Below are 22,485 nucleotides of genomic sequence, written 5' to 3'. Positions count from 1 at the left end.
CATACTAATGACGTGATTCTATTGATATGATGTCGTGTACAAAGCCACACACTTTTGCTCAGCTACAAATGCATCAATCTCTTCAGCTGATCTTAACGTTTCATCATTTTTGTTTCCATTTGCATAACAGTTCTTCAAACTTTTCCAGCTGGGAAATGCGAATGCCATCAGCCAATCTTCAAACTTCCTAGACCACCGACTGTACTCCTCGATAGCCATTAGCTTTGGGGGTTTATTGAATGTTCCGAAGGCACTTTCCGATTCCCAAGCTTCCTTTTTCTTTTCTTTCTGCGGATTCTCATTTTCTTTGTTTGATGAAGTATCATCGTTTCCGGTATTTCCTGCAAACGCGTACATATCACTGAACGGGTTCAAGAAAATATCATCCATCATGAATGTACCTGCAAAGTCAACCAACACTTAGAAAAATTTTCGAGATTTTGAAAAATGTGACAAATAAGCGAAACAGGGTATGATTGATAAGCAAAACCAGCTTGTGACAGATAAGCAAAAGTATGTATTGACAGATAAGCGAAGCTAGCAAGTTGTCCTTATGAGCGAAACAACTAGTGTTCGTATGAGCGGAACTAGCAAAATGTCACTACAAGCGAAACTACTTGTTCTTTCAAGCGAAACCAACAAGCGAAACATTCAAATAAGCGGAACTACTTGTCTGAATAAGCGAGACTATCAGTTTGTTTCAAGCGGAACTATGTATTTCAAGCGGAACCTATAAGCGAAATGTCCCTAAAAGCGAAACTACTAGGTTATTTCAAGCGGAACCTCCGATTATCCGTATAAGTGGAACCTAGTTCTAACCAATTTTCACCATGTTTTAGTCCAAATTTTAACCTGAAACTTTCTAGGGTTTGTTATTACTGTGTTTCACACGTTATAGTCAAAATTCAGGCCATTTCAACCGTAGGAACCAGTTCAAACTGAAAAAGTATGAGAGAAAGTGAGTAGAAATGAGAGAATTCGGTAGAATCAAGCTGTAGTAGTATGAACTCCTCGTCCTGAGCTCTGATGCCACTTATTGGACCGTGTTCTGACCCTAAACAGTCAGTTGAGAACGTTCATCTTCACATACGAAGGCGGAATCAACGTAAATGAGGTTACACAACTTTTCCTTTTCAATTCCTTCTCTTTTATTACTTTTTGAATCAGATTTGACAGAGTTTCAGTGCCAATACAATGATCAGGTTCCGCTTCAGTGTCCACCAAAAGACTGACTAGGTTTCGCTTATGGTGACTATATATAGCACCTGAGCTTTCGCTTATTCGACATGCCTAATAAGCGAACCTCTCACCTAAACCACATAAGCGAACCTATTAACTGACACATAAGCGGAACTAATTCAACATATGTACAAATAAGCGAAACTATCAACATAAAACCTAATTTTGACATTCTAGCTCCTATGTTGACCTATCTTGACGTAAGACGTAATGCAGACGTAGTCAACAGGCATTCCATGCATCAACAACTGAATTAATAAATATAAACTGTTATATGATAAATTATTAATTGTGTAGTGACCTTTCCAAGAATTTGTGTTTTATTGATGACAAAAAGTATGTATTTAGACTTTCCTTTATAGGTCTTATATTGTTTGTTAGTAGTAACAAATATTGCATCATCAACAAATTATGCTTGATAGAGTTTCAGGTAGTGTTCTTGAAGAATATATATAAATTTGCCATTAATTATCCGTTTCTTTTTATAGCAGCCTAGATTGCATTTTCTTTTATTGTATAAATGGGTATTTGACATGTGGTTATTATCTATTTAACAATCTGATAGTTGTCAAAAGTGGCTATGAGCTTCAGGCGGCTATGCGTGTGGACATAATTTTTGAGCCAATAAAACACCCTATGTGGCATGAGGCATTATGCATAACACATGACTTGTTGGATCTGTGAAAGGTTAAAGGTTTATCGTAGGCTACTAAAGAGAAAAGTGTGTCCAATTCAGAAATATAAACCACCTGAAAGCGTCACAACTTATATATGATATTTGTTTTAATCATTTGTATACCGTCTGCACTTAGTGTTAGTAATGAAAACCCGTACTACTATTCGATGCATATATACGTAAACATAGTATACCATTTTTAATAGTTTTCTTTTCATTATTTCACTGCAGTCAGTTGGCTGGTGATGGGATTGAGGATGACGGTGGCATGCGTTAGCTAAAGTTTGGTCTATGTGTTATACAATAAGATAGGAAGGCGTGCGAGAGTTTATGCGTTTTTCCTTTTTTCTGTTTAATGTTTTTTTTCTTAGAAGACATCTTTTTTCACTTCTTTTTGGCCGGCAGGTTTTGCCAAGGAAACAACTTATGGTCCATGGTATTAATAAAGTTTAAGCACGCCCCTTTGTAGGCGTATTGTCTTACATGTTATGCACTGGCCGTGTCAGACGTCTTACCACGAACAAACAATAGATATTATGCATGTCGTGCATCGCACGGGCTTTCTCCCTAGTGAAGAAAAAAAGAACTTGAAGATGGTTGCATGTTTCTGATCGAAATTTTGGACAGCCTTTAACTTTCTAAGAGGTGACGATCTTTGATCTTACCCGGATCCCCGAATTTAGGAAACTGTGATGACCCAAGTTATACTCTACGTATAGATACAATTAATTTTATTATTCACTTTTCCATTTTTATTTAGTACTTTCTAATTCTTGTTTTAGGATAACCCTCCTTGTTCCAAGTTCCCAATTCCTTTTCGTGCGTTATTTTTCAAGGAATCGCGAACGCAACCAATGTGAGTATACTTGACCCATCTTACCGTTTTCACACTTTTGGGTGTAACATGTTTTTTATATACAAAACACACTTAGTATACATATTCTTATGCAAATACACAAACAAACAATCCAATACATGCTTACTATTTGTTATGCTTGATTCGTGTTTTCTTGGTGATTCTTATGTGATGAACTTGTCATTAGCTTCGTACAAGCCTCCACTTAACATGTATAGCGCTATAGGAGTAACGCATCACCCGTAGACTAGTGGTCATGTTAAATTTTCATTTATACTTGCGTAAACAGAGGGTTGACCTGTAAATCGCATGCCAGTTTATACGTTAATCTTGATAACTAGGTTTGCCATGTGGATTGTTCCTTATCATTTTTATACTTACATACTACGCACCAAACTTGTATGATCGCCAATACTTTTGTATTGAACTACACTTTTAAAACATGTTGCAGGTTTAGCGTTGATGTTGATGATGCATGGAATCTAGTAGGATGCTTAGATACACACTTTAAATTTGTATTCTTATTGTATTGTATTTCGTTACTCATGTTGTATTTATTTCAAATCTTTGTAATTGACTTTTTTTAGAAATGAAATGAAATCCATTATTTAATTATTGTCACAAATAGTGTTATGAAGTCTCCTGCAATCTCGTTTTCATCTCACTCCGATGTTTCCGCCATCGGTTGGGGTGTGACACCTTCTCCTGATAATTAGGGTCGAGAGAACGGGTTGTCACAGTAAACCTTAGGGACTGAAACTATACTTACTCTAATAATAATAATAATAATAATAATAATAATAATAATAATAATAATAATAATAATAATAATAATAATAATAATAATAATAATAATAATAATAATAAGAGCAAAGTACACTTTCAGTCCTTGAGGTTAACACCCGCTCGCAGGTTCAGTCCTTATTTCAAAAAAATCAACACTTCAGGCTCTGACGTTGTTAATTCGATTCAATTAAACCCCTGCACCAAACTCTGTTAGTCAACAGTTTGGATTATGGTTAAAAGACCATACTACCCTTAAGGGACCGAAACTGCGATACGAACAAGTCAAATCCCCTTTTAGTCCCCTCTCCACACCACCAGCCGTCGCCCCTTTCCACACAATCACCACCAGCCGCCGCCCCTCGCCGCCGCATACCAATATAAAAACATGTCTAAAATCAAAATAAACAAGAATATATGTCCGAGATTAAGACTGATTATAAGCGATACAGAGGGTTTTTAATTCTTAAAACTGGTTGCTAGAAAAATTAAGCTGATGCCAGAAAATCAACCTTTTGTAGAATACCTGATGATAAAAAGAGGCTTAACATCACACCAACCCTGTATCGCATATTCAAATAGTGGTCAACTGATGAAAACACGTTAATTACTATTATTACTTTTAGATTCACAACAACAGATTGGATCTTAGCATCTTATGACATTAGAATTGTATTTTCAACATCACTAAAAATCCACCAAAACAAATTAACTGAATCCCTTTTCACCTTATTATCAGAATGCAGAATTAATGGAATAGAATACAGAACCCCAAAGACAACATAAAGCGGTTGAGGTGGTTGTTGCTATAAAGTGGTTACTTTTTTCATCACAATGCTTCTATCCATTCCAACGATGTCAGAAAAGTGATGATCAAGTAATACCTCTCTTATACTTATTAAAGTTAAAACAAGAAAACTGTCACCATCAGAATTAGTTTAGAAGATATCCCACCAATATTCGATTTGATCATAATGTGTTTGGTGGTTCTGAATCACTCCTAAAAGTCATTAGTTCATCGTTGTGGTGGAAAGAAGTAGAAGTTAGAACCAAGATGGATTCGAGAATCCAGTTAGATTATGCTCTGTTTCAGCTCACCCCTACCAGAACTAGGTACACTAATTTTAGTTTAAAGTTTGGTTATGCTTAGTTTTTCTTATGTTTTGACATTACTAGCTATAACCATACAAATAATCCGGCGCCCATAACGCATCTAACGGGCATGGTTGTCTCAAATCAAGTCGCACCCACGGCTTATCACTTCCACTCCAATCTAAGGTTGAGAACTTGCAACGATTCGAGTTTTCTAAGAGTGTTAGCCGAAAAAATCAACTGGTTGCCGGAAATGGAGAAGATATGAGGACTGAATTGTTTAATTTAGGGTTTTAGAAGGATGTGATATATTAGGTTAGAAAATACAAAATGACTGTATTGCTCTTCATTTTTTAAGTAAAAAGACAACAACACCCTAGTCAACTAACGGTTGATTGACGACTGTTTGATGCAGGGGTTTAATTGAACCAAATTGACAACGTCAGGGACTGAAACTATACTTTAGTAATAGAGTAAACTGTCATTTTGGTCCCTGAGGTTTGGTTACTTTTGCCACTTTAGTCCAAAACTCAAACCTTTTGCATCTGGGTCCCTGTGGTTTCAGTTTTATTGCCATTTTGGTCCAAAAATGAAATCAGGTCATACTTGTCTTATCAAAATCCTGCAATTTTGTCATTTTCCTCATGGGCAAATCAGGTCATATTTGTCTTATAAAATATGGTATTTATTTATAAAAAAGAAATGATCATTTTGCCCCTGCAGAAAATGACAAAATAACAGGATTTTATAAGACAAATATGACTTGATTTATTTTTGGACCAAAATAGCAATAAAACTGAAACCACAAGGACCCAGATGCAAAAAGTTTGAGTTTTAGACTAAAATGGTAAAATTGATCAAACCACAGGGACCAAAATGGCAGTTTACTCTTAGTAATATAATATTATGGGATTTTTACATATTTCCCCCTCTTAAGCTGCCTTATTACGTATTTCCCCAACCCAAAAAAACAATTACATATTTCCCCTCCCTAACCCATATATATTACATATTTCCCCTTTTCATTAAAATAACTCTTATTTATGACTATTTTACCCTTAATGAACTACTCACTGAATATTTACATATTTCCCCATTCTAATATCATTAATCAATTACATGTAGTATCACCCAAATTCTTCTACTCGTTACTTTTGTCAAACAATACAAACAAAACCACATAATAAAAATTCGAAACTTTCATTAAAATGCAATCCTTACTTGTTCGTAATCAATTCCGTTCAAAAACATAAAGTTTAGTAAAATTTAAGAAGTACAAATACGATACCAAAAATTCAAAATCAACCGCTCAGCTTTGACGAATTACTTTCATGTTTTTTTTGTACTCTTTCCTCGTCCCTTTTTGCTTGTTGAGGCTTGATGTTGAGTATTGATGATTCTACCTCATTCTCTCAAATTGGTGTAGATAAGTGGTCTTCCATATCATTCATATCATCATCTTCCTTCATGAATCACCTTAAAAAAAACAAACAATTATCACAATAAGAATTAGGCTGTTGAAACAATGCATTGAAACAATTAAGAAGGATTAGTTTCTACAAACAATAGGCTTAGGCTTTTCCTAAACTTGCATTGAAACATATATGCATTGAAACAATAAACTGATTCATACCCACCGACCCACTATCACACCACAAAAAGTTCATTGTTTTTTCATTTTCTTATTTCTTAGCAAACAAATAATACATAATAATAGTAGAACAATAACAATCGTTGCATAAAAAAAACAATCAGATAAGACTTTTTTCAGCATATTAACTTGAATGACGCAAAAAACAATAATACTTGATGCGAAATCAATATCTGATGAAAAACAGCAAGACTCAATGCAAAAACAATAATATTCAATGCAAAAACATTAACAATCGATGCAGAAATAATAACAATCGAAGTAATCAATATACCTGGACTTGCAATTGTGCGTACTAGAGGAGAATAGGAAACGATCTTGTAGGGTTTGGCAGGGTTCGTGTGTATACTAGGAGAATAGGAAACGATTATATGGGTTTTATAAGGGTAATTGGGTAATTTCTCAAAAAAAGGGAAATATGTAATTGTTTTTTTGGTTTGGAGAAATATATAGGGGGAAATATGTAAAAATCCCTAATATTAACACTTCACAAACCACTCCACGCTCGGATACCGAGATACGGGCCGGGTCGAACGTGTTTAAAAAGCCGCCAATCGTACGTCAATCATCACATCATTCTCTTCGATTAACTACTCTACTCACAACTCATCATGGATCATCTGCGCTAATTTCTGCTGTTCATCTTCTCAATTTCTCTAATTTCTGATCGGTTTTTCATCGTCATCTTCAGATCTTCACATTACAGGTTCGAATTTCTCCAATTTTCACTCAAATTAGGGTTTTGTACGTTACACGTTACATTTCATGTTCATTTTCCGTCAAAATTAGGGTGTTTGTTTGAAGTTGTGTTGTGATAATATTAATGCATCTTGTTCTTTCGTTGCGGATCAGTTTTGTAGTTGTTTTTACCTGATTTTCAATTTTTTTAGTGTTTTTTTTTTTAATTTTATTTTATTATGTAGTTATTTTATGATGGATGATAAACGTGGAATTATATGCATAAGTTCGTAATTTTCTATTTTTAACTGAAGTTAGGGTTTTGTAGGTTACATATTTTGTTCTGTTTAAAACAGGGTTGATGCTTTTGAATTATTTGTTAAAATTAGGGCATAGTTGGAATTTTGTGTTGTGATAATCTGAATGCATCTTGTTGTTTAGTTGTATTCGGTTTTGTTGTGTAATTTGTACTCTGCGTGGTTGTTTTTAGTTTTATTAGATTTTTTAAACTTATTTCTGATTTTTTATGTAATTATCTAATGATGAATGTGGTATCATATGCCTATGGATGTGATATTGATATCATACTCATCCGTTTGTGATTATGAAGTTTACTGAATTAGTAAGGAGCCGTTAGTGAAACAGATTAAGAGGTATTGTTGATGTGTTTTGTTAATGGATTATATGTGAATAATTAGAAGTAATACTTGACAAATAACACACGGAAACAAGAACACGAGTTAAGTCATGTAGTCAACCATGATGGTCGTTCAAGCTGTTTGCGTGTTTGGCTGTGAGCTCTCAACATGCTGGGCTTGCTGTCGTAATTGTGTCTCCTTTTAGTTGCTTCTTAGAGCATCCTCAATCTGGAGTTCTGGACGTTTTTGGCTGTGAGGGATGTGGAATACGTATACAAATTCGCTGGCCAACCAGCGTACATCGACTTGGTACGTTTCGTACCATACGGAATACGTATACAACCCAATTTGCTTCCTAATTTGCAAATTTAGGGTTTCGATTCAGCGTTCAATTCGTTTTGGGGTATGTTTTTTGGTTCGTTTTTAATACGTACCTTCACTGTGGGTACGTATAAAATTGGCGGGAAAGAGGCAAGCGGGAAACTCCCCAGAATATGTATAACCAGCGACGACCTTAATTCTTCCAATTTCCAAAAAGAATTTACACAGAAATTATAACAGAATCATATATAAATATCGGCAAATTTCATGTTTTCTAGATTAGAATTTTAGAACTTTATGTTTATGTTTTCTATTTGGTAATATGAATATTGGATTTTGGTATATGGATTAACGAATATAGTAATTTCTGTTTTAATTTGTGTATATCGAGACTCAGTGGTACACCGTACCGGATCTTACCGAAATGAACCTACCCCCCTCCGTACCGAATTTGTCCCATCTAGCGAATCGCGAACTAGAACCACATACCCAAATCGGAGTAAACCGCGAATTTGGTGACTATGGGGCAAACGCCTGGCAGGTGTAACCTGGCTGCGTTCTTAGGGCTTCTATTTGAGAAGCTCTTAGGGACATACCACTCTTACCGCCTTCATGTTTGAATGTTCTACATGTCGTCTATTTCTACCTAAGATGGTCTAGTTAAACGAGCATTAGAGGGTAAGCATTGTTTGAGTTGTAATGCTACGGGCCAATTATATCTTTGCTTTAATGAGTGTTCTTCATCTATTAACTTTAAGCAAATATACTCATTTAATTTCCTTTTATATTTGTCATTAACTTATCATTATCCTTCTAGATATATAATGTAACCGTTCTCTTTGCATATTTTAACTTTTAGCAGGTTCTTGGCAGAGGTGAAAGCAACCACATAAACGAAAACAATTCCTGCAGTATTGTTGTTGCTGGAAAAGATGCAGAATCATGATGAGATCCCTGTGGAATCTGAATCAGAGTCCACCGCATTCAACATAGATTATGAAGCTGATGATGATTGGTCCAATTACAAGGATAGTGATGTTATGCAACAACAGTCTGCAATTTTTGAACAAGATGCAGCTAGGTTTCCGTTTGTTGGTGATAAGGTAATATAAAAATAACTGTTTAAAGTTTTTTTTATCGCTGATAAATAAATCCCTTTGTAGTGGTGTCTATGTTTACAAATTTCTCTTAATATACATGGCTGTTTGCAGTATCCTTTTGGAAGTCGTTATCAGGTATATGTTTTGTATATTCACTATATTATATTCTATGAATACATGGTGTAACGCTTTCCGGTGTGGTGTTTTTTGCTTGTTTGGTTCAAGGATTATTTTGTTTATAGAGTAAATTGCCATTTTCGTCCCTGAGATTTGGCTAGTTTTGCGACGTTTGTCCAAAGGTTTGTTTTTCCGCATTTGGATTCAAAAGGTTTGAAATCTTGCCTTTTTCATCCGGCTCATTAACTCCATCCATTTTTCTATGTTAAGTCGAGGGTCTTTCCGTCCTTTTTGTTAACTTAAAGAGCAATTCGGTTTTTTTCACTTTATGTACAAGCATTTAGCTTATAATGTACTTAAAGGGCAATTCGGAAATTGCCGTTTAAGTTAACAAAAAAGAGTGAAATACCCGACTTAGCGTGAGAAATATGGATGGAGTTAACGAGCCGGATGAAAATGGCAAGATTTCAAATCATTGGATCCAGATTCGGAAAAACAAACCTTTGGACGAATGTTGGAAAACTGGCCAAACCTCAAGGGCAAAAATGGCATTTTACTCTTGTAGTCTTGTTTTTATTATACGATGAGCTCTGTGCTAAGTATACTTTTTAGTTTAAACATTTTATTCGTGTCATTACAGGAACCTCTTTCTTCATTAGAAGCTGAGTATAAGTCTGGAAGCCCTATTTTACTGGAGAAAATAAAGGTTACTTTTATCTCTTTGTGTTTCATGTTAATATATATATATATTTTTTTTTGCATTGAAATTTGACTTGTACTTGTATGCAGGTGCTGAGTGAAAAATATGCCGCCATTAGACGAACGCGTGGAGATGGGAACTGTTTCTTCCGGAGTTTTATGTTCTCTTATCTCGTATGCTCATTTCGTTTTTCTCTCTTATCCTAATATCTGCATCCGTTTGTTGGTCTGAAGAGTTATATTTTCATTCTATGCATAAAAGGAACATATTCTTGAATCGCAAGACCAAGCAGAGGTCGAGCACGTTAAAGCAAATGTGGAAAAATGCAGAAAGACCCTTCAGGATTTAGGTTATGCTGACTTCACATTTGAAGATTTTTTCTCAGTAAGTTTCCATGCATAATGAATCCATTCTTTAATGACGGCTAATGTAATTTAGTTACCAAAATACCAATATATGTTAAAGAACAATATCTGTGTGCACAAAGGTAAAAATGTCATAATTATTTATTTTAAAGTAGTACCGTACATTATATATAAATAGTTCTTTTCAAATTCAGCTTGATTATTAATATATTATGTTTCCTTTATTTTCTCATACAAAATTACGGATTATACTATGCAAACAAATTGCATTTATCTCTAATATTAGTAATAAATTTTTTTCTTAGGTTTTATCCAATTTATTCAGAAAAAAATTAATTAAACTATTATAAGTTCTTTTTTTTATTTTCATATTTAGCATACATAAAATTAATCTAACTAAAATTATTTTCTTTTTTCAAGTTTTTCTCTTATTATTTAACATTTTTTTATTGTTTAACTAAACAATTTTTAAATGCTATTGTTAAGGTTTTTCATATGTTCAAATTTTTACTTCTTTTAATTTTAAGTTCAATTTTGTGTTTCTTAACATTTATTCGGACAGCAATAATGTTTATCGTAACCGTAAGCTTTCTTCATCTACGTCTCGATGTTTAAAAGCCTACCCGCTGCAACGCGCGGGTGGAACTTTCCAGTTGTATTTGAATTTTTAACATATAAAAGCCTGATATATTTAGATCTTGTTCCAAACAGTTGTTTATCGAGCAGCTGGATAGTGTTCTTCAAGGGAATGAGCTTTCTATAAGGTTTGGGGATCAACTTTTTCATATTTCTTCAAATAATTTAATAAAAGCAAAACTGAAATGCCTTTGTCTGAATATGGATTGAAGTGTTTTTGTGAGCCTGAAATAATCTCTTTTCTTTTTCAGTCATGATGAACTCGTATCAAGAAGTCGCGATCAGTGTGTATCTGATTATGGTTAGTTTTGGCAATTTGGAATAATTTATACCTTTCCTATTATGTTCATAACCACCTATTATATTAATTACCAATTATTTAATGATTTGTCCACTTTGTAGTTGTGATGTTTTTTAGATTCGTCACCTCTGGAGAAATCAAGAAACGCTCGGAATTCTTCGAACCTTTCATACTTGGCTTGTCAAATACAACCGTAGAGCAGGTTGGTTCTGTACTTAAAACTCCTATTTCATGGCTTTGTTTTACGGGGAAATTTCATATGTACCCCTGAAAACTTGCGTAATATCATATTTAACCAATCAAAAGAGTTTAATATCAAACTCGTGGATTACGCGGGTTAGAAACGTAGATAAGCAAATTGCGAGAGTTAAAGTTGATTGATGTTTTAGTTAAGGGGGCTAAACATGTCATTATAAAAGTTGAGGAGCTAAAGTTGTTTATTATAAAAGTTGAGGGGCAAAAGTTGGTTGATGTGACAAAATAGCATATTTATAGCATATATAATATAAGAATGCGTGTATGTATATTTGAAATTTATGATTTTTTTATTGGGTACGGTATTAAACGAAAATTTGATATTAATATCTTTAAATGCATAGTTGTTACTTACTGAAGTACGTTTTCTTAAATATGGAAGTTTTGCAAGACGTCAGTGGAGCCCATGGGCGAAGAAAGTGACCATGTGCACATCACAGCATTGTGTGATGCATTGGGTGTACCCATTCGTGTTGTATATCTAGACCGTAGCTCATGTGAAAAGGAGGGCGGTGTGAGTGTGAACCATCATGATTTTGTTCCCACACCCGCAGATGGTGCAAACGCTAGTACTAGTGAGACTGGGTCTGAACCAAACCCGTTCATTGTCTTGTTATACCGACCTGGTCACTATGACATACTCTACAAAAAGTGAAAACATCGTGTGTGCTCTGGTAAGCTGATTGTGCGATTTTTGTTATACCGGCTAGGCTAGGCTATTACACTACATGCATATGAGTTTTATTTATTTTTACGTGCATGGAAGTAAGGACGAATATAACGTGTTGCAGGTATCGATTGTGAAGATGGGTGCAAATTGCAATGCTCGAACAGAGTGGTTTCAAAAACTTTTAACATGTTTCTCCAATTTGTACTTGAATATGAAATCTTTAACATTTTGATCGGATTATACCAGTACTATTGCCTTTTAGACTCGATAATGGTTGGTTTCTATTGTTGATATTCTTGTGGACATGCATAACTCCTTTACCATTCTAATATTGAAATAGCCGTGCCTGACCACGAGAGCAAAGCTATAAAGAGGATGTCTTGGCCAGAGATGGTTATTCTTGTGGTCACTGGTCAGGCACGACTGCTTTACATATAAGAACCGATTGCAAACAGTAATTGATGTTGTAATAAGGAATTCTCCATCACAAACAGTAACTGATGTTGCTATATGCCAACTGAAAGCTTGTTATGATTCACGGCATATGTTCAGTACTACATGTCATATAATAAAAGCTCCAAAGTTATAACCACACATAAAATTCAAATTAGGATGTATATAGCATGCAAGTACCACGTCAAGAAAAACACTAAGAAACTAAACTCGTAAGGCGAGAATAGAAAAAAACAAAAACAAACCCTACCCTACTCCTAAAAGCCTTTAACCTTAAATCCCCGACTCCACAAACTCCCATTCTCGACTGTCCTTAGAGAGATGCAAATGTAATAAATCTTGCCTAATCTGCTACTCCTAACTCGGTTTAGATCTGCCTCTGCTCATTCTCCCCTACATAGTAAGCGTGTCCATGGTTCTAACTATGGGCATCACCTCCTCTTAACTTGCCTATCTTATCTCAAAGACATCATTTCTTATCTTATCCATCTTGATGTGCCCACACATCCACCTTAGCATCCTCATCTCTGCTACTTATGTGCCAAAATGATGATATGTTTCTCTAAATGGATTTAAATGACGAGATCGAATATCCAATTCATGCCGTTGTAACAAATGAACGAATTGGTGATTTTTGATATCCCAGATCATTAAGTTTTCGTTACCGACACGGATATACTACCAAAATGGATGAGATGCAAGTCACGTGTAGGCCTAAAAATCCTATCTAGTAATCAAATATAATGGGAACATTTTGTTGATCCAAATAGATTTGTCCTTGGTTAAGAACTTTAAGTAAACACCAAGTCAGAAAAAAACCCCAACAAATGCATGAACCTAGCTGAAATATTAGGGCATGTTTGACTAAGTTTTTCCATCCCAACTTATAACTTATTGACTTTTACAAAAAGCTAATAAGGAGATTTAGTGTTTGACAAACCCAAAAGGACTTTTCACAATGACTTTTTTGTATAGGAGAAAAAATCATTTTTGAGAAGTTAGAATGTTGTGAGTTTTTGAGGAGCTTATAGCTTTTCAAACACTTTTAGTCATTTTAGATCAATATGCTAAGCTAAACACTTTTTAAAAAACAACTTATTGACTTATTGGCTATTTCCAACTCATAAACTAATCTAAACACTTTTTTAAAACCCATTTTTAAAAAGTCATAAGTCAATTAGTTATTAAAAAAAAAATCCTTTTTAACTTAAACAACTTAGTGGGTGTTTGGGTTAGCTTATTTTGGAGCAACTTATAACTTATTGACTTATAAAAGTTAATAAGTTGTTTTTATAGTGTTTGTTTTAACTTATTTAAGGGGGTGTTTGGCCTAGCTTTTATTTTTTTTGGCTTATACTTATATTTTCAAGTAGCTTATGCTTATTTTCTTTCATTTGATAAGCTATTTTTAAGTGTTTGGATTAGCTTATATTCTACAAGTTGATAATTAATAATTAATCTTTAGTTGTTTGTTAAGTTATTTTGTATTATGGGAAGGGGTATGTTATCATTGTGTGTAATGAGTAAAAAACCATATTCTTCAAATAAGCTTATTCAAATAAGCTAAAAAACCATGTTCCCATAAGCTTCTTGGAATTAGCTTATATAAGCATAAGTTTAAAAAGCTAAACCAAACACCCATTAGTGCTTATTTTGAAAAGTTAATGACTTATATAAGTTAATAAGTTGTTTTTGAGAAGGAATCCCAAACACCCCGTTAGCCAAACATGCCCTTAAGACTAAGGGGGCGTTTGGTTCGCGGAATGTTTTGGAATTGGAATTGGAATTTGTATAGGAATTAGAATTTGAAGGAATTGGATTTGGAATTTAAACATTCCAATTGGAATTGGAAATTGTTGGAATTGGAATCTCAATTCCATTTTTGTTGTGTTTGGTTGTCAAATGAATTGGAATTCATCACCCTGGCACCCACAACCACTAGTACGTGTCGTAACAGTTCGCGTCGAAACGGTTCGGGTCGAAACGGTTCGATTCGAAACGGTACGGGTCGAAACAGCTCGCGTCGAAACGGTACAGGTCGAAACGGTACGGGTCAAAACGGACGCGTCGAAACGGTATAGGTCGAAACGTTACGGGTCGAAACCGTTTATAAAGGATTATTTTGTGTGTTTTGGTCTTATCTGTGAATCGACATGTATATATTATGATAGTAGACCATTTTTATTTTCAGCCATATGAATGTTTGGCCATACATGAGCAGAGGATGTGACCAACTCCACTTTCGCCATCGAAACGTTACGGTTCGAAACCGTTTATAAAGGATTATTTTGTGTGTTTTGGTCTTATCTGTGAGTCAGCATGTATATATTAATGATAGTAAACCATTTTTATTTTCAGCCATATGAGCAGAGGATGTGACCAACTCCACTTTCGCCATCAAAACGTTACGGGCCGAAACCGTTCGCGTCGAAACGGTACGGGTCGAAACCGTTACTGGTCGAAACCGTTGGCGTCGAAACGTTACGGATCGAAACTGTTCGCGTCGAAACGGTATGAGTCGAAACTGTTCGTGTCGAAACGGTACGGGTTGAAACCAGTATGGGTCAAAACGGTACGGGTTGAAACGGTGCAGGTCGAAACGGTCGAAGATTCCAATGAAATTACTTTAATTCCTTCACATATAGGAAGGATTTTGAATTCCTTTAGTTAAAGGAATTTGAAGGAATTCATGCCTAATTCCAATTCCAATTCCATTGTCAACCAAACACATGAAGATTGGAATTGAGATTCCAATTCCATCAAATTCTGTGAACCAAACATTTTAAGAGATGGAATTCAAATTCCAATTCCCTTAAATTCTATTGAATTCATGCGAACCAAACGCCCCCTAAAGGGTATGGAGAGCCTCATCTCCAAGGGGATGGGCTGTCACGTAGGCTCGGCTTGGAGGGGATGAACCTAGGGGATGGGGGATGAGCCCCTTTACGTATATATATATGTATACATGTGTGTGTTAAGAGAGAGGATCGGCTAACCCGGCTGTGGGGTGCCGGTTGTGCCGAGCCGAGCCCCAGGGAGGTGGTGTGGGGGACCGGCGCCGGTCCTAGCCGGGCCTCAGCCGGCCCCATACCCTTTAGTCTAATTAGGGGTAGACTAGAGGGGGCAAGTACACTCACTCCTTCGTCCCTCGACTCACCACCGGTAACAATGGTGGAGAGATTCTTCTCCACCACAAACTCCCCCACCACACACGACGATCCAATAATCCTCCTCTCAGGCCCTCCTCCATCGTACTCACTCTATTACTCATCTTTCTCACAAACACACCATCTAATCACTTTGATGTTGTTGCAGAGGGAAGACATCGCTGCTGTTCCAGTTCGCATTCAACTTCCTCGTCAACGACGCCCACACGTCTGCTGTTTTTATTTGCAGTCGGCGCACGAAAGCCCCCTTTCTCTCCAAGGTCTTTTTGTGTTTATATTGTTTTACTTTTTACTATCATTGTTGTTTGCTCATTATTGATTGATTCACAGGGAGTTGATCCGTCGTCTAATGTGTTTGATCGAATCCAAATCAAGTAAGATTAAAGATTCTGTTCTTTTTTTTGTTTTTTTAACGGCGAACAAATCAATCACGAACACTCTTGGGCACCACTGGACAAACGGAGTACTCCGAGTGTACCCTGATTCGTCCACCACCAATTCCGGGGAAAACCCTGTAATCCACCCGCCCATAGGCACGACGGTAAATTACCGGTAAAACCCGTTTGGCTCAAGGATCGAGCCCAAGTTTCCCTGGTCTCCTATCACTGCCCACCAGTGCTCACTCCTTTTTTGCCCTCTTTTCTTTTTGGAAATTGCATTTTATTTTAATAATCCAAAATATCTGATAATAATTTATACCATCAACACAATTTAATGAGCGAGACCTTGTTCGTTTGACTAATCCAACGAAATTTCTTGTTCATGTTGGCCCATTTATCAAACGAACCAACTTCTAGGGGGTCTAGTGGTAGGGTGTTTGCCCCTCACAAAAGTGGTGTAGGTTTAAATTCTTGTGAGTGCAATGTTAGGCGGTAATTTAGGTGTAAAAAAAGTTAACGATTAAACTAATTTATACTCGTAACTTTCACTTTCGTAATCTCACTGTAACAGAAAAGCAAACCAAACCCTGTGTGCTTAATAATGAACAATTGACAACTGCTGGCTTTTGCCTGATCAGAATGTTGTAAATTATTTTGACATGACATACATGAAAGTTCGGAGCAGATAAGAGTTCAGGTAACGACAGTGAAAGCTAGGAGCGGCTTTGTTGGAATGAATTATTATCGTCCAGTCCAGTCCAGTCGGTTGGATTATTAAAATCCAATTTGCTTTTTCTTTGTTGATATTTAATTTACTTTATAATGCAAAAAAAAAAAAAAATTCTAGATATGTGGAGGATGAGGAAGGGATCAACAAGTTCTTTGCTGCCTTTCACATGCATGATAAGTTTCCTGTGTTGGTTATAATTGATGATTTTGGAGAATTTTTTGATGAAAGGTAGTCTTGATATTCTCTCTCAAAGAGATAATTGACAACATTAATTTTTCCTAGCTTTGTTTTGTGTAATGCAGAATTTGCCAACAGAGGTACCATAGTCCTCGTGGAAGAGAATTGGCGATAGTTCGAACTTTAGCTTTGTGTCGGAATGCAATTGATCATGCCAAGTAAGTAAACCATTTATGTTTGTTATTAACTTATGAGTTGATTACTGTTTTCGTCCCTGTGGTTTGTCAAAAATCACTATTTCAGTTCATTAGTTTAAAAATTGCGATTTCAGTCCCTGTGGTTTCACTTTCGTAACCATTTCAATCCATTATTCTGTTAAGTACATCAACTGAAATGGTTACGAAAGTGAAACCACAGGAACTGAAATCGCAATTTTTAAACTAATGGACTGAAATAGTGATTTTTGACAAACCATAACAGTAATTAACTCTTTAACTTATTATACAACTGATTCACCCGCTTTGAACACAGTGAAACAGGGACTTGTATGCTTTTGTTATCTGACACTCACCATGGTGACACCCCTAAATTTCTTCACATTTACAAGAGATGGGTCAACTCTATATACACCGTCAAAGGTCTCTACGGTTTTATCTTGAAATAGTAAATCACATATAAATGACATATACTTGCATGTTTAAACCTTGCAATGTGTTTGTTTGTTGTTGGCAGGTGATGGAATCGGGTCATTTATCATCAAGAGTAATGGTCCGGAAATTGTGAGAACAGCAGCTGCTAAATATTCCGTTGCACTTCAGTATTTAGTTTTGGAAGAGATGTACGAAAATGAAGAACAAAGAAAAATTACTTGAAAAATTACTTGTACGTTAGAATCATCGCTTCATTGCATATGTGCTATGTAATTTTGGAATCTTTGAAATCTCCATCACGGTCTGATCCAAATGTTAATTTGATTTAGTCCAAACAGTGTTTATATTTTGGTCCCAAATATGCTTAGAAGGCCTAAAATTAAGCCCCAAATCCCACATATGGGCGCAAAAGGAGTGCAAGTGTGCAACTACTCCTTCCGAATGGTCCATACCCAGAGATGTTTTCACCCCTCAATCCTGACATCAGGGTTGGAATCATCTTCACTGAGCTGCTCATGCTTTGAATCTCCATCGGAAAAAGCTTGCTCGAAATTGGCAAGGTTTGTAAACAAGCCAAGCTTGAGCCGAGGCTGGCTTGCTTGTTTGACTTGCTAAAAGTTAGTTGTACAGGGTGTAGTGTAAAACATTTTGTTATTACAAAGAACATGGGTAAAAAGAAAGAGTAAAATTGTCATTTCGCATCTCAACTAACAGAAGTGTACGGTGGGGTCCAAGATCGATGCAATTAAGCGTGATACGGACAGGACAACAACGATCATATCATAAGTACAAGACTAGAACCATCAATCATTGTTAACAAGAAGAAAAAGAAATATTTAACTTGCCTTTGGCCTAATTTCAATCCCTTGAATGATTATACCACCCTTCCAGTTCCCTCCTTTCACTTCCATCATGCTCATATAAACCTCCCCATCTTGACCCTTCCCATTATAAAACTCGCCCAATTCTATCTCAAGCCACCCGTCTTGTCGGCGTTTCGGGCCAATTTGAGGTGGGGTTGCATTAGCTCGGCTAGCTAACCCTCTCAAACGGCTAAACACCCCCATCCGTCTTCTTCCCGGCAGTGACCGCTCATACTCACCGTGTCTGTACCTTTCGGACGCTTCCGGTTCAAGAAAAACCGTTTTGATCTGACTCTCGGTTTGATTCTCAGCACCAATTAAACCGACTGAAACTTCAACAGGATGGTATTCAAATCCATAAGTGTGTGGTGCCGATTTAAACACAAGGTAAGCGGCATATCGAGTGTCGGATGACAGCAGGGAAGTATCGATTCTACCACGAACTTCGAGCCAACATACACTAACAAGTTCGGCCACCTCAGCAAACCTGCCGTTGGGGTCAAATCCGTGCTTTCAGAAAAAGAAAATTCTAGACCAACAATGAAAAGACAAATATTAAATAAAGAGGAGAAATGTAACCTTGATTCGGGGATAGAAATCCATCTCCAGTACCTCGGGGTATCGCCCCAAATGATCGAGAGGTCTCGTGCAGCCAACATGTAACATTTTTTTCCACTCAATTTATGTAACCAGAAGCTCTGTTACAAGTACAATAGACTCAGATTCGCGAGAGTAACATCATAATTCATAACGCAGAGCGGATTAAAATTATGATTTTCTAACTATTTATGGTCAAAATATATCAGATTTAGAGAATGATGTTTATGCATAATTTGAGATTGGTGTAAAATTACCGAATTATCCCCGACCTCATGCTTAGACTGCTTAATATATAGGGCAAACTTTATGTAAATGAATGAAACTTCTCACCATATGGATATGTACTGAACTATATAACATACCTTTTAATGTACCAAACTTTTAAATTCTTATTAATTTTTTGTATCAACGTGGCGGCCATCTAAGTCGTCACATCATCAGACACCGGCCAAACGCCAACACATACTTGATTTACAAGTTACAGAAGGTAAGACACATACAATATCAAGAATTGGAAGTTCAATACAATAATGTATGATAAAAAAAAAGTCAAAAAAAAAAAAAAAAAAACAAACATCCCTAACTTCATTTAACATGTAGAGGTTTCAAGTCGCTAGGAAAAGAACGAAGAGTCAATGTCTATGTTAATTTCCCTTTCAAGAAAATAGAAAATTTGGAAAATCTAGGGTGAATAACATGGGTCAAAAAAAGATACTATGATGTAAGATGACGTATTAACATCGCATGTGGTACGCAAAACTAAATCATAACATGTGATATTATTCTATAGATGTGTGCTTATTATAGAAAGGCGAAAAGCCATATTTATCAACACATTTCACAAATTGCAATGACGCTTTTGTTCAGCGTTTAGCTATTTTGAGTCTATGAAGAGATAAAGAAGTTCTTTTGGTAGCCATTTTGTTCAGCCTTTAGCTAACTAATCCACGTTGTCTCTTCCTAAGGGTACCTACCATTTGAGCCTACTCAAAATGCAACAAAAATGTCATGTAGAAACCATTTCTCTAAACTACTTTCCGGGACTCAAATCCATAAAAATGAGAAAATTCGCTCACTATCATGAAAGACTAACTTTACATATGTATTGTAACTTCTAAAAAGCACGCCTAGGCGCGCATACATCACGCGTGCACGCGCCTTGCATTTATTAAAACATAGTTATTTTCTTCAAAATATGTATAAACACTCAAAATGTATGTTCCAATTGCATAATTCAATTCAAATGCATCCATCAAAGAAAAACCTTTGCTCATCATTCCCTTCATCATTTTCAGTTACCTGATCGTAGTTCATAATCCCAATTTTGTGTATGTTTCTCACTTCTTAATCAAAATAACATATTTTGCTAATGAAATGTATTCTTGTATTATCATAAACATGAAAAATAATAGCATCCAAAACACCAACACTCGATTTCCTCATACATCAAACTAATCAACAAACATATCTCCTATACCTAATAATTAAGGGGCTGTTTGGCAACATCTGAATGGTTAAGTGCTGAACCAGTAAAAGATCTGAACCAGTACGAGGTCTGAACCATTAAGTGTTGAACCAGTAAGAGGTCTAAACCATTAAGAGCCTGTATAATACTTAACCGTTCAGAGGCAAATGTCTGACCAATTCAGATTAGAGATATTAACCATTCAGACTTTGTATAAATCTTAACCATTCAAAGGCAATGTCTGAACCATTCAGACATCTCCTCGCTCGTGAAACATACAGTCTGAACTATTAAGTGCTGAACTAGTAACAGCTCTAAACCAGAGAGCTCATTAAGAGGTAAACAAACAGCCCTTGTATAGTTATACTAGCACAAGATTCTATTTCCCACTTTTTAACAAGTTAATTAAACGGCGTCGTTTTATAATTCCTAAATCTTCATCACGATCTAACATTTTTATTATTCAGCCCGAATAATACACGAGTTAGTTATGAATAAAACAAACAAAATTAAAACCAAAAACTAAAAAACAAACCTTATTTCCAGCATCAATAAGAACCGGATAATCACAAAGGCGTAGATAAACCTCCTTCTTCGAACAACCGTCTGCCGCCGCAACAATCTTCTGATAATCCGGCGGCAGAAACTTCTCCCAAACAGCGTCCCATCCCGCAGCCGATTTGAACAACGTACACACCAACGACAACGTACACACATCCTTAGGGCTCGTACGGGCCATAGCGTTCGCTATAAACCCTTCGGGTAACGACTCAAAAAAATTACCATCAATTTCTTCACTTTTCTCCATTTTTAATTTGATTGCAACGGTTAATTGTGGTTGTGGGGAATTTTATAGATGTGAGAGAGATAGCTTAAGGGTGAAGAATATGGTGGGTGTTAAGGAAAAGGGGCTGGCTTTTATACGAAAGTTGACGAGGAAAGAGTTAAAAGCGGTTGCCGATGGTAGGATATGACGTGGACGCTTTTCTTTTATCAATTTCATTGAGTTGGCTTTATAGACCATGAGGAGGTGTGGGGGTTCGGTTGGTGGGATTGCTCGACTCGTGGTGTGATTGTGGGCTTTATCAGACCACCCAAAAAAAGTTGAGTGTGCAAGGAGCGTGGGTTAGCGGCGTTAGTGGTCCATGTTGGTTTTTTATATAGTTAAGAATTATAAAATAAAACGCAAAATTATATTAATTTAAAAAAAAGTTACATAACATCCTAAAAATTTAAAAAAACTATTTATTAAATCCTAAAAAAAATAAAAAAGTAGTTAACACTTCCTAAAAAAATTACAGAGTTCGATAAATGTTAAAGTGGAGAACCCACTTAAATTCCGGATTCCCGTCATGCCTCCACTCGATCTTCGCGATCTCCATTCGATCGTCGTGGTTTAGGTCGCCCGTAGGGACACAATCGAAACAAACTTTAAATCGATCCAGCTTCGGTTTTAGTTCACGCCACTTGCGTTGGCAAGCATTTAAATTGTTACGAGTGTTCCCAACGTGTTGTTGGTATTGTTGGAACGTTTGTCCCCAATACGCGGTTTGACCACCTTGTAACGTATGTTGTGCATCGACGATCGATGTGACAAGTACGATCTCCTCCTCCGTCCAATGCACCATGTTCGGTTTTTTGATGTTGGTTTGGTTGAAAAAGATTTGTTGCTTGGTGTGAGATTGGTTGAAGAAGATTTGTAAATAATTGTGGAAAAATGAAGTTTGGGATGGGTATTTATAGGTAAAAATTTGTAAATTTTTAAAAAAAATTGATTTTTTACATTGAAACCGCCATGCCCAACGGCTATGGCTAACGGCTACCCCAAACGATCTAATTTCATTCACCAATCCTAGCCGGCCAGCTCAGATCCCCCCCCCCGGCTCAACGCCAGGCTTCAAAGTCACGCTAGCAGGGCAACG

General features: G+C 36.2%; 3 protein-coding genes across 7 annotated transcripts; 2 read left to right on the top strand and 1 right to left on the bottom strand.

Moving 5' to 3' along the window:
- The first annotated feature begins 6,823 nt into the window (after positions 1–6,823).
- LOC110926464 (OVARIAN TUMOR DOMAIN-containing deubiquitinating enzyme 1) lies at positions 6,824–12,369 on the top strand. Of its 4 annotated transcripts, none has more exons than XM_022170222.2 (11): positions 6,824–7,003; positions 8,797–9,037; positions 9,146–9,169; positions 9,792–9,857; positions 9,941–10,024; positions 10,113–10,235; positions 10,928–10,980; positions 11,104–11,153; positions 11,255–11,355; positions 11,791–12,082; positions 12,200–12,369. In XM_022170222.2, exons 2-10 carry the CDS (start codon positions 8,867–8,869, stop codon positions 12,061–12,063), a joined length of 945 nt encoding a protein of 314 aa, XP_022025914.1. In that variant the 5' UTR covers positions 6,824–7,003; positions 8,797–8,866; the 3' UTR covers positions 12,064–12,082; positions 12,200–12,369. The 4 variants fall into 4 exon arrangements, with proteins under 4 accessions (XP_022025914.1, XP_022025915.1, XP_022025917.1 ...); XM_022170223.2 differs by having other exon boundaries at positions 8,794–9,037; XM_022170225.2 differs by lacking the exon at positions 9,146–9,169.
- A 3,178-nt stretch (positions 12,370–15,547) lies between these two features.
- Positions 15,548–17,970, top strand: LOC110921138. 2 transcript variants are annotated; one of them, XM_022165407.2, is made up of 7 exons: positions 15,548–15,782; positions 15,847–15,958; positions 16,029–16,072; positions 16,926–17,036; positions 17,111–17,203; positions 17,517–17,623; positions 17,718–17,970. In XM_022165407.2, the coding sequence occupies exons 1-7, from the start codon at positions 15,700–15,702 to the stop codon at positions 17,855–17,857; spliced, it is 690 nt and encodes a 229-aa protein (XP_022021099.1). In that variant the 5' UTR covers positions 15,548–15,699; the 3' UTR covers positions 17,858–17,970. The 2 variants fall into 2 exon arrangements, with proteins under 2 accessions (XP_022021099.1, XP_022021100.1); XM_022165408.2 differs by lacking the exon at positions 16,926–17,036 and having other exon boundaries at positions 15,549–15,782.
- A 331-nt stretch (positions 17,971–18,301) lies between these two features.
- LOC110921137 (putative F-box protein PP2-B12) lies at positions 18,302–21,527 on the bottom strand. The gene is made up of 3 exons (XM_022165406.2): positions 21,099–21,527; positions 19,078–19,196; positions 18,302–18,985 (listed from the first exon to the last, which is right to left on the bottom strand). Exons 1-3 carry the CDS (start codon positions 21,369–21,371, stop codon positions 18,472–18,474), a joined length of 906 nt encoding a protein of 301 aa, XP_022021098.1. The 5' UTR covers positions 21,372–21,527; the 3' UTR covers positions 18,302–18,471.
- Between the last annotated feature and the right edge of the window lie 958 nt (positions 21,528–22,485).

The sequence above is a fragment of the Helianthus annuus genome, chromosome 14, assembly GCF_002127325.2.
Source record: "Helianthus annuus cultivar XRQ/B chromosome 14, HanXRQr2.0-SUNRISE, whole genome shotgun sequence".
In the NCBI taxonomy this organism is placed as follows: domain Eukaryota; kingdom Viridiplantae; phylum Streptophyta; class Magnoliopsida; order Asterales; family Asteraceae; genus Helianthus; species Helianthus annuus.
This window is presented reverse-complemented; position numbering and strand designations above follow the sequence as displayed.

What these genes read in the sequence shown, in the direction of transcription:
- LOC110926464 (XM_022170222.2), top strand. Translation starts at nt 8,867, where the DNA reads ATGCAGAATCATGATGAGATCCCTGTGGAATCTGAATCAGAGTCCACC. An exon ending in CTTTTGGAAGTCGTTATCAG is followed by an intron (nt 9,170 to 9,791) that starts GTATATGTTTTG and finishes GTGTCATTACAG; the next exon opens with GAACCTCTTTCTTCATTAGA. An exon ending in GGGAATGAGCTTTCTATAAG is followed by an intron (nt 10,981 to 11,103) that starts GTTTGGGGATCA and finishes TTTCTTTTTCAG; the next exon opens with TCATGATGAACTCGTATCAA.
- LOC110921138 (XM_022165407.2), top strand. Translation starts at nt 15,700, where the DNA reads ATGGTGGAGAGATTCTTCTCCACCACAAACTCCCCCACCACACACGAC. An exon ending in TTTGATCGAATCCAAATCAA is followed by an intron (nt 16,073 to 16,925) that starts GTAAGATTAAAG and finishes AAAAAATTCTAG; the next exon opens with ATATGTGGAGGATGAGGAAG. An exon ending in GGAGAATTTTTTGATGAAAG is followed by an intron (nt 17,037 to 17,110) that starts GTAGTCTTGATA and finishes TGTGTAATGCAG; the next exon opens with AATTTGCCAACAGAGGTACC.
- LOC110921137 (XM_022165406.2), bottom strand. Translation starts at nt 21,371, where the DNA reads ATGGAGAAAAGTGAAGAAATTGATGGTAATTTTTTTGAGTCGTTACCC. An exon ending in TTATTGATGCTGGAAATAAG is followed by an intron (nt 19,197 to 21,098) that starts GTTTGTTTTTTA and finishes TACTTGTAACAG; the next exon opens with AGCTTCTGGTTACATAAATT. An exon ending in ATTTCTATCCCCGAATCAAG is followed by an intron (nt 18,986 to 19,077) that starts GTTACATTTCTC and finishes CCCCAACGGCAG; the next exon opens with GTTTGCTGAGGTGGCCGAAC.